At 37.2% G+C, this 11,824-nt stretch overlaps 1 protein-coding gene across 1 annotated transcript in view; it reads left to right on the top strand.

The window, feature by feature from the left end:
* Positions 1–11,824, top strand: part of CRB1 (crumbs family member 1, photoreceptor morphogenesis associated) — a 113,280-nt gene that overhangs the window by 85,978 nt on the left and 15,478 nt on the right. Inside the window, 2 exon segments of the mRNA XM_009326172.1 lie at positions 1,007–1,135; positions 4,140–4,266. Coding sequence (XP_009324447.1) covers positions 1,007–1,135; positions 4,140–4,266 — 256 coding nt within the window.

Genomic DNA, 11,824 nt, shown 5'->3' on the forward strand with positions numbered 1-11,824 from the left:
GAGACTCCTCACATGCCTGTTTCCTATTCTTCTCAGACACTCCTCTGTAAAGGCTGCACGCTGTTCCCTGGCCTCTCCTTTAATTGCCCTTGTCTGCACACCATAAACTTCTCCCTTCTGAGCATGTCCCGTTGTTCTCAGAGAAGGCAAAATCCTTCTCCTTCCTTCAGAGGACTGCAACAAACCCAGTCTGCTGCAGCCTGAAGGATGCAAACAGACAATTGTCTTCATGCTGCCCAACCACAGTCTTTTAGGCTATAAGTACACAATTGTCAATTTTTGTTGACTTTTTTTGAGTAGTAATGACATCCTGAGATTTGAAGATGCCTTATATTGGCCCAGTATGGTCTATCTTGTATGCTAAGTCTCTCTTTTGAACTCTTCTACTCTGCTGTCCAGGTATCACACAGAGCCACGTCAGTAATGTAGGTAGAGTGTTGTGTCCCCCCCCTTTTTTTTTCTTGCTAAGAAATGAATCATTAACTTGCCAGTAAATACTTGGAAAAGGAAAACCAAATTCACCAAATTAAAAAGTTAAGCAAAACATGTTTTGTGAGTCTTAAACCTCAGTTCCTGCTGTTTCCTTTGGATGATACCCCAGTCAGTAATGGCATTGCTCCCCCGGTTCAGTTGCTGCCTACCACTAACCGTGAGCACCCCAAGTACCCTAGGCACCAGGCGTGTCAATGCACACAGATGTGGGGTTTCCTTTCCAAAGAGGAAAACAAGGAGGCACTAAGTATGTGCAGCCCCTGCAACTGTGTGTTCATTTACAGGTAAAATGTAATGCCTTTCCCATTGGTATTGAATAGTATTTGTCAGCAGGCGCACTGCTCCCTCTATTTGGAGACTAACAGTACTAGGTTCTGCATTCAAATAACAAATTTGCAAGGTATTTTCCACTAAAGCGGTGGGCCAGAGTCAAATGAAAAGCTGAGAGAGCATGAGACATCCAGAAACAAGGAAAGTGCAAATAACAACTGCCAATGCCTTCTTATTTATCTAGATACAGAAGATTACCATATACGGTTTGTGGAAATGAAGAGAGAAACCTCACATGTTTCAACTATGGCAACTGCACCAATCTCAGCGGCAAGTTGACATGTGTGTGCCTGCCGGGATTTGCTGGAGAACGGTGAGATGCTTTGCCTAGCAGATCTTTGTGGAGCAATTCTTCCTAGAGCTGTTCCAGAATGGTCCAGAGGGTAATGGCCACAGGGGTTTTGCCCTCTTACAGAAATACAGACAAAGCAGTTGTTTAAGTTCAGCAGTTCCTTGCTTGAGTGACTTTGAGGGTCTGAAAGTATAGCAGTTTTACTTAGACAAAAAATCACAAATTAATGCAGCAAGAGTCAATCCAACATAGCACCATTAACTCCAGTGCAAGATATTATTTCTTAGACAGCATTGTACACTTCTATGTTTTTTGGATTCCATGCCAATTTTATATATTGCAAGCTAGAATGTTATCTTTCTGTAGGTGGGGACACATAAACACACATATCCTGCTCATATATAAAAATCAGCTACAATACACTGACACATGAATATGCAAAGCTGTTTCATTTGCAAACGTATGTGTTGTGAATATACAATCTATTCTTCCACGGGGATGGTATGAGATGAAATACCTGGTGGCATTGCAGCTTGTTACTTTCTTACTGAATGCTGAAGTATGAAAACAGAATTATTTTTTTAAAAAGAAGTTAAGAAATACTTTTTACATGTTATAGTTTAGTCTGAAACAGAGGGGCATTCCTCACAGTGAAATTTGTATCTTGCAGCATATTGTCGTAATTCACACTTACCATTTGATAATTTTCTACAAACAGCTCTGGAGCAGGGAGTCCTGACATCCTCAGGGCATTAGGTGCTGTAGAAACGTAGGAAGACATTGTCCCAGTCATAATATAGTCTGAATAGGTAAGGGCACCTTTTTGGATAGTGAGAAAGGAAATACCGTACATGCTCTTAGTGAAATTAGTATTACATCAGAGCATAATATCCAAAAGTTCAACAGGACCAAGCTATGCTGGCTCTGCAAACACAGAGAGTTTTCAACAAAAGGTTTTCATTCTCTCAAAAACTTATTAACGCACTGATTTTGTGAAAACAGTACACTAAGCTATAAAAGATAGAAAAAAATAAAATTTCCACCCACTCAATGCACAGTGTAGTTGGCAGACATGTCTGCATTGTACTGTTTAATTCAGCCAGAAGGTTTGTGTCCCACCTCACAATATTCAAAAAAAGGTGAAAAAAATCAAATCAAATAAAATATAAAAAAGTAAAAGCGTATTCAAAGACAGTTCTTTGGTGTGTATATTTCTTGGTACTTCAAGGTAGAAGGAAAGTACTTTTTCCTTCTTCCTTCCCCTGCCAGGCAACTCGCTAACTACAGCTTTGGGAGTGAGCCCTCCTTACATCCATCCCACTGGTTGGCAATAATCTCTATTTTATGGTTCCCATGATTCTCATATTGGACGGCAGCCCTGTACCAAGCGTACTGCACTTTAACTGACTATCACAGCAAGGCATTCCTCTCCAATGTCTAAAATTGACTGTTTGTCCTCTTTTTCTCCAGGCTGCCAGATCATAAACCAGTAGTACTTCCGTGCTTGCAGATCTTAGGATACCAAATGAGAAAATTTCACCCCTTCTTTTTTTCAGAACAAATTCAAATATATCAGTTAATAAGAAAATTAAAACCCAAACCCTTTGTATATTTATCTATTAGATTGATAAAGTAGACATTTTCCTTTAAGACAATATTTCGTCCCTCAGAAAGTCATTGATGCAGAGTATAGAGAAAATAGTATCTTTCTATGTCAATCAATTGACTTGGGATCACAAAAAAAATTAAAAATTATCTTAATAGGTGGAAAGGGAAATGTGAAAAGATTACTCTTCATAAAAGGAGACCTAGCTGTCTCTTGAACACAAATTTATCATTGAGTTCAGGCTGGGATTTTTAAAATTACCTAAAGGAATTAGGGTTTTAAGTTTTCCTGAAATTCAGTTGGATTCAGGTGCCTAATTCCCTGGATGATTTGGTTGGGGTTTTTTTATTTGCATAGGTAAGTTCATAGCTATACAATTTTTATACATTGGGTTAATACTTTTCATTAGTTTTTTGAAGTATATGAACATAACTTACCATTGAAGGAAACTGTTGAAACTTTTTTATAGATTAATAAAGAAAATCGGCTAAAAGTGTTTAATATAAAGAACAGCTCTTCTCTAATGTAACACTAAAAAATTGCTGCATGGTTATGAATATGATGGAACAAAGCAATTCCTTATAATGCAGAGGAAGATTCTTTTTTAAGAATAAATTTGCTTTTTTATCTGGAAAAATTAGGTTTTATCATTAGCATTATTTGAAAAAATGGGGGCAGGGAATTAAGGGGAAGCTTTGTCAGAACAGCAAATCACCAAATCGTTACTAGTTTTCAGACAGCCTCACACATTCTTCATTAACGTTCAATTGGTTGCCTTGAGAAATTATGAGAACTCGAATGTTCTTTATCATCAGAATTAACTCAAAAACATTTAATGATACATATTTAAGCTCGTAAAGCCCTGTTCTGCACCATTCTTATCATTCTCGGGGGTCATGTCCTCAGGGAGACCGTATAGGAGATTCTGCTGAGCACTTACTGGCATTTCAAATTGAGAAAAAAAAAGCAGGTGAGCATTCCCAGGGGCACTCAGCTGGGAAAAACACACATTTGTTTGACTTATATCCAGACTACTGAGAAGGAAAATGTGCCCTCAGCTCCCCATAACAATGAAAACGGATAAGCAAGCTGTCGGCAGGACTTGCGCCAGATTTAGCTCTAAAAGCATACACAAACTTTCATTTTACTTTGCTAAGCACCATTAACCATGAAATGCTTTACAGAGATGAAATTTCCGGCTTAACTATCTGTGTTTGAAAATAATACAGGAAGTCCAGGATTTGAGTGTAGCTAATCAGGTAGTTAATAAAATCATAAACACGTGTGGAAATATACCACAGATTTCAAACAGAGCATCCTCCTCTCCCTTCCCCTAAAAGCTCCTGAATTAAAAACGTCCCTGTTTGGTACATTTTATTTGTGATTTCAGATGCTCACTATTTGCAGTCTTTCCTCTAGGTGTGAAAAGGACATTGATGAGTGCAGCTCTAACCCGTGTCTGAACGGGGGCCTCTGCCAGAACCTACTCAACAAGTTCCACTGCCTCTGCGACATGAACTATGCTGGAGAACGCTGTGAGATAGATGTAAGCGACCTTTCCTTTTTTGTCTCTTTACTGTTGTGGCAGAATCTCTTTCAGCTTCTCTCCTATCTTATTCTACGAATGGATGATGATCCAGCGATTGAGTGGGGTGACCAGGAAGACTATTAAGCAGTCTTTAAACTTTTGTATTTTAATGCAGCAGAAGATGCCTTGACCAAATAGCTTAGCAAAGCAATATGAACATCAGAGTTTTAAAAATTGTTTTATATTTCTTTGAATGATTTTCTATGAATCGCTTTGGATCTGTTTTAATTCTTTCACTTAATTTTAGAACAAATGCTAGCAGATCTTAAAAAGTGTTTCATCCCACCTCCACTGGAGCATTTCACCCCATACACAGTGTCAGTGGGCAACAGTGGGACACAGCAACAGACAATACGTATTAACAAGAACTATAAGATATGCTGATGGTGGCATTCAAACCCTACTGCAAAGAGTGGCAAAGATCATGAGGATAATTTCCTTGCTGTATTTATCATACCAGAAAAGTGACTGGGGTAATTTTCTTGTTAATCTCTTATTTAAAAGTGCAATGAGTGGCACTGCCTTCAATATGGCAAATTTTACTATTAAATCCTACAGATGGTCACTATCTTTGCATCACATACCATGTTCATTGGTGTTTCTTTGGCAGTTTGGTCTCACACCTGTGAAATCATGTGTGATATTTTTGGATAATTAGATAATGGTTTGGATTAGCAATTGGCAACATACTGAGCACACTCTCACATCTGCTTGAATTAGTGGCAATCCTGCACTGATATCACTAATCCTGAACCTCTGCTCTGGTAGCCTGTGCATCTCCAATATCTTCTACTGAGATAAAATACAGCTGTTTTAATCTTCATCAATCTTTCAAGAAAGGCCCAGTAAGTACATCAGACCTTAAAATCATAGATTTGTTGTTTATTCAAAGATTTCTACAGCTTTAAGTACATCTATGTTATCCATCAATAGATATGAGTGTCATCAGACAAAAATACATTGGGTTTTTTTTTCCTTCTTAGGAAGCAATCAAGGTAGTTCAGTTGATTGGTTGTCCATGGATTCTTTAAAGAATGAAAATAAGGGGCCTAAAAATTATGAATACCAGGAGGTTCAGCAAAAAATGTAATAGCAAAATATCTGTGTAGTTGCCTTTGAGAGTGTAGACACAACTGAGGTACACCGTTAAATACAAAACAGCAGTGAAAAATGAGTTTTTGTTTTTCTGAACAATTCTTTAAGGTAAAAACCATTTATGAACAGTGCAACCATTTATTTGGGCTTCATGATCATATTTGTATAGATTCTGTACCCCTCTTAGTCATTTAAATAGTGTCTTTGAGTGATGATTCAAAAAAGTAAGTGTGTATAAGGTGGTGTTTTATTATTAGGTGATATGGCATGTAGCAGAGTTATAGGAAAGCCTGACTAACATTATACAATGAAGTTTTATGACTCCAGAGAGAACAGCTGATCTTTTGCAGGCGTCCTTGAGCCCACTGATATTACAGTTTCTCCACTTCAAAACTGACCTTGTTTCTTCAGTCCTACCCAACTTACTGCGGATTGGAGTGTTCACGAAGAGCAAATCCCACCTTTAATTCTACAGTTGCATTAAGACACCTTAAAACATGTATAAGTGAGATGTTCAGGTTCCTGTTTTGCCACAGCAGAAGTCACTGCCTGGGAATCAAGCCTCTATTTTTTGTTTCCCACCTTTCATAAATGTCCCAAAGTCTGTTATTTTTCTGAATACCATTCAGCGCATAATTGCAGCAAAACTAGTGTTATTAAAAAGCCTATTCCTATTTTCAGGGGGAAAAAAAAAACCCCAAACACATTTTTTGTACATTTATGGAAAATACCATGATTCATCCCTGTGATATGTCACATATTCCTGTCTCAAGCACCTGCCTTAGTATGAAAATTTAAGCACAATATATTAACTTACAATAATTGTATTACATGAGGATAACTTCTTTGCTGTCTTTATCATACCAGAAAAGCAATTGGGGTAATTTTCTTGTTAATCTCTTACTTAAAAAAAAAAAAAAAATTCCACCAAAAGTTCCTTTCCTCTTTGTAAGCAAACAACAAACACAAGATGGGAATCCATTTTCCAGCACTGGGGATTAAATTAATCTAGCAGTGTCAGAAACAAAACTGAGTATTCTATCAGAGGTAGGGTTTAGTTATCTTAACGGGGAATCACATGTAACATCATGAATTTTATAACACAGACAAAGACAACAAACCAAAACCAAACTGCATTTTTTTTTCAATGAAAATACAGTTTTGGAAAATAGTTTTTTTACTCCAGATAAAGTACTACTTACAGTAGTACTCCAGTTTTTTACTCAAACTTACAATGTCAGAAGAAAAGATTTTTTTCTTTTATGAAATCTATATTTCTATGTGAATTGTCTACATTTTGGTTTAAAATATTAGAGTAAGACAAAACAAAATGAAAACATTCACTTTGTTTTGAGTTAAAATGTCATTTTTCCTTCATATGAGGAAATTTAAAATAATAAACAACATATTATGTTGGAATATATTGAAATTTTATTCCAAACTGTAGTTTTTATTTAATCATAGCTAAAAATGTTACTTGGTTTGGTATTATTGAAATGAAAAATTAAAAATTTAAACACAAATAACTTGAAATGAAAACTGTCCTATCATTTCAGAATGCTAACTAAAAGCAAAGAAAAGAAATTTTTGAAAATTCAAATGAAAAAAATGATGCTACTAATCAAAGCTGTTCAAGTTTTTAAAAAAAGAAAATCAAAATTAAGAAAATCACAATAAAGTTTGGGGTTTTTTTCTCACTGGGTTTATTTCAGCTCCCACACAAGTAAATTGAGCTGTTATGTACTTTATAGGGTATACACTACAGGATACACTACAATAAGCAAAAATTTCATCCTGATATTAATGTTGAAGAAAGGTAGAAAGCAATACATGTAATAACAATATGTCTGACGTACTATAGCTATAGGCATAACACCGAAAACAAAAAAATACATCTGTATAGAGATTCCAAAACTCTTTCTCTTCAATACTAGAAACTTGATATAAGGGTGTACATACAATATCAAATACAGGTTTTATATGGATTTACAGGAATATGCAAGTTATTAATCTAGACTATATTAGCAGAGCATCAGTTCAGTCTTTCTGAGTACGCACCTGTAATTGAATTCTTTCCTTCCTCTAATGCCTTGTCATCATGGAACATCCCCTGACTTCAGAAATGCTGCTCCCTTCCTCTTTGTACTTCTGTATTCTCCACTCCATTGTGCACGTGTACATAACTTTCCTACCTTTATATACAAAATAAACCTTCTGCCTTTGTCTCTTTATGTCTACTCCTCATTTTCTACTGATGACTCTATTCATTTACTTAGTGTGCCATGTTTTCTGAACATTTGCACTTTACACGTACACCACACAAACACTGAGGTTGTACCTTCCCTATGTCTTCTCCAGGAGTGCTGACTCCTGAGTGCAGGGCCGGGTGCTTCCCAATGAAGCCGCTCGAACCACTTCAGCTGCAATACCGCGTTACCCATCAAGGGTAATTGATTACCTCTGCTGGGTAGCTCTTGGTACCTTACAGAGCACCACAAAACAAACAAGCCCCGAGACCAACGATTCGGAGAGGAAGGGCTTTTATCCACATGGCTTAAAGTGACTCATTACTTGGTTCCTCCTTACATACTGTCAATGCTTACAAAACTGTTGAGCGTTACGAGGTGTCCGTTAACATTTTGATGGGTCATCCATTTCCATTGAGCGATTATAGCCCATAGGCTGGACCTGTCCCGTGCACTGGTCTTCCAACACACCCAGTGGAGAACAGACTTGATATTTCTAGTTTAAAAGGTTAAAAAATAAAGAAACAAATGCCAGATCAATTAAAATAACTGTCTTGAATATATGTATATACATTTAAAAGAAATGCAGGTGTAGGACATTTAAAGGGAAACAGCTATAGAAGCAAACATGAAAAAACAGCTGGATGAATAATGACACTAAGCACTGATTTTTTTGAAAATACATCCAATTGCTAAGATTTTTTAGAATTTGAGGGGTTGAAAAGGCCATTATTCATGTTTAAGATTAAGATGTAACAGCAAGACGTTCATACATCTCCAGTGTTGCAATTTTTTTGCAAATCTTTTGATATTTGATTTTTTTAATTTAGAACACAAACTCATAGATGAGTTCATGCTTTTATGAGAATCTCAGTATTCATTAAGAAAAAAGAAAGTAAAAAAAAGGATCATACCATTTTGGGTGTTGAGAGGAGCTTGGAAAACCATCGTCTCAATATGCTCAAAATTATAGGAGGGATACCAGACATGCAAATGAAAGAAAGCAAACAAGCAAGGTCATGATTTTTGGAGGCATGGCTTGTGATGCTGAACACTGATACTATCTGTAATGGATCCCCCTATGTTTTGATACTAAGATTCAAATTGTTTTTCAGACACCAGTAACTGTCATTCATAAATACGGGTAATGAGAAGTACTAGTGTTTGGGCTTGAGGAAGAAGTAAGATTTCTGAAAAGAAGGGAAAGACAGCAGCGATGGAGGTACTAGAAGGAAGAGCAAAGGGATTTGCATCAGCTGTGGGATGAATGAAAGGGTATTCTTTAATGTGTTTGGCAAACACGAGAGGTATTTCACTGGGGAAGTATACACAGGGAATGACAGAGTTGCTTTATTGACAATAGCTCCTACTTCTGACCCTTAAAAAACAGGCTCTGACTGACCCTCCTCTGCAGGCACTCTAATACAATTCAGACTCTGCCAGCAGTATCCTATCACAATTTTAACTACAAAGAGACCATGTGTTTATGAATTGGAAAATATCCTTGATGTTGTATGCTTACTTGAATTCTCTTGTTCCCAGAACATTTAATTTTTAAGAAACTAGATCCAATACTCAATTTACTCAGTGCATGTGACTACAGTATGTTGGTGAAACTAAAAATAGGAAAAAATCTGCTTCAAACTCGCAGTGATGAAATCAGGTTTCATTCTTTCATTGCACATACTTTTCCTGGCTTGACACCCAAAAGTTCAGCCAAAGGAGGACTTTACTTGTATCTATTAACTTTTAGCACTTGAACTTACATTTTATATCTTGAGTTAGTGATTCTCCCTAAAAATAAGGAAACTTTTGTTTGCAATGAAAAAGTCTTAAAAATTTTTACTTCAAGAACCACAAACCCTGGTTCTAAGAACTATAGCCTAAAAAAAGCCACAAAAACCATCCAGCAAGTCTTCTTTCTGTGTTACTTAGATTACTATTATCTGAAATAGATCTCCAGAGAGTAAAAAAAAATGCAGAGTTTGGTTGTTCATTTTACTCTGGGTTTCAAGAGTGCCCTGAGGCCCCATTAGGCTCAAGAGCACGTCCTGCTAGTGCTGTGTTCTGCTTGTGCTAGCAAAAGGCAGACTTGTCTCTGCACCGACTGGCGAACAGCTCGGTCTGTACTTTGAAATTGTTTCTTCAACATTATCATCAGCTGCACCTTTGGGACAGCACTTCCTCACAAAGCATACCCGCTCCTATTGTACACGTGAATATACATGGAACTTGAAAGTGGTGGTGGATTTCATGTCCCAGAATTAAAGCTCTGCTTAAGGTAGCTACTGCTATGTGCTCTGATGTGCACCACTGTTGCTTTCATATCCTCTTCCAGCTGGTACCATTCCGTCCTCCTGGGTGCAAGGACAAGCATCATGCACTGGAGGTTACGATTCACATTTAATGTCATTAAAAATACAGTGATAGGCATGTCAGATATGTTCAATATTGAATCTAAATTCAATAAAACTCTCTCAGGCTTCCATAGCACAGACACACAGAATTTTGATTGAATCTGCTCTACAGCGATTAGTTAATGTATTCATTAACTGCAAGGGTTAGTAATATGAACGTAGCAAATGATACTTAATTACAATAATTAATGCCTGGTGATTCATGAATAATGCATCCCATAGCTATTTACATATTCATAATTAGGAGGCTATTAATGGATAATTACCATTTGACTAAAAGACGTGGACATCAGGAATGTAACAGCTACACCATTTTCCCCTCAGTCTCACTGTGGCCTTACCTGTTTGTTTTGCTCTTGTATACTTCTATCTTGCTATTATACACAGAAATATAAACAATATTTTATTTTCAAGACCTATAGGGCAACATAATGGCAAATACAGTCATGCAGGTTAGTTTTCACACTGCATCAGTTCTAAGCCAGTATTCTTACCAGTTTATGTCTTGAGGTTGCAAAAAAATTTAGAACTTTAGGATATAATTTGAAAAGAAAAAAAAACAATGTTTCACCTCCTCTTTCCAGCAGAAAACTTCTCAATATTAGGAGACTGAGTGCAAGAGTAGTATTAGTGTTCTACTTCTTCAAATGCAAAAAAAACAAACAAAAAAAGATCCAAAGAAATTTACACACTTGTAAGGGAAAGTATTTGGTGAAAGAACTTTGTTCTCTTTGTGATCGGTATAGATTTGTTCTTGTCCTGAACTTACGCTCTTTCCTACTGCAGATGGTTAGGGCATTTCCATACTTCAGAGTTTGTTCATTTGTGAAACTAGGATAGCAATATTGCCAGCACCTTCAATCTGAAATAATGGTTCTGCCCTAGATGGCTCATTTTACATTCCAACACACAGTTTTCAGCCTCCATGGAAGAAGATAAATTGCTAGCCCTCCCAAGCTTGGAGAAGGTTTTAAGAGCCATAGAAGGCAGAAAATACAACACAGAATTTTAAAAAAAATATTTTTTCATATTAAAATATAATTATTTTAAGGCAATTTAATGATTTTTCTTCTTAGCCTAAGCTTGAATGCTCAATGTTGGCAACACTGAGACAATAATATTCAGCCTCAGGAGTGTGGTAAAATGAAGAAGTAAAGCTGGGTAAGCCAACTGAAACTGAGAAGTGCTACCACCCTGATTTTCAGACAAGCCACTCACCTACTGCTCCTCCACAGCACCAGCTGAGGAGCTGTGGGTGCCCCGGGTCACTGAGGAGCTTATCCCAGCTGTTATAACCTGCAGAGAGTGAACAGAGAGTCTTGCCATATGTGGAGGTCAGCTCCAGTTTCCCCTCGTATGGTGTGGCTGAACAACCCGTGACTCCAGGCAGCAAGATCGGGTCGAGCCACTGGGGACCATCAGACCGATGTCTTAGTAAGTGAGCACGTTTGTATCTGCTGTGACTTCTGTCTTCTCCAGTGCTCTTGCAGCCTGTTGAGAAAGACTAATATGTACAGTAAAATATTTTCAAAATTAATCCATTTTTCTGAAATTCCCTGTCCTGCATAGCTAACTCCACTGCGTTTGAGGTCCTTGCCTCGCAATAATATAACCTCATGAAATCAGAGCTATTTAAAACCACTCATTTACATGCTCTAAAATCACACTGAAGCCAGTGGTACTTGAGGATCAAAGGAGAGAGGACTGAACCCCTGTTCAAAACTGATGCCCTCAGCCTCCAGCAGCCATGGTCAGCGT

The sequence above is a fragment of the Pygoscelis adeliae genome, unplaced genomic scaffold (assembly GCF_000699105.1).
Source record: "Pygoscelis adeliae isolate BGI_AS28 unplaced genomic scaffold, ASM69910v1 Scaffold256, whole genome shotgun sequence".
Taxonomy (NCBI): Eukaryota; Metazoa; Chordata; class Aves; order Sphenisciformes; family Spheniscidae; genus Pygoscelis; species Pygoscelis adeliae.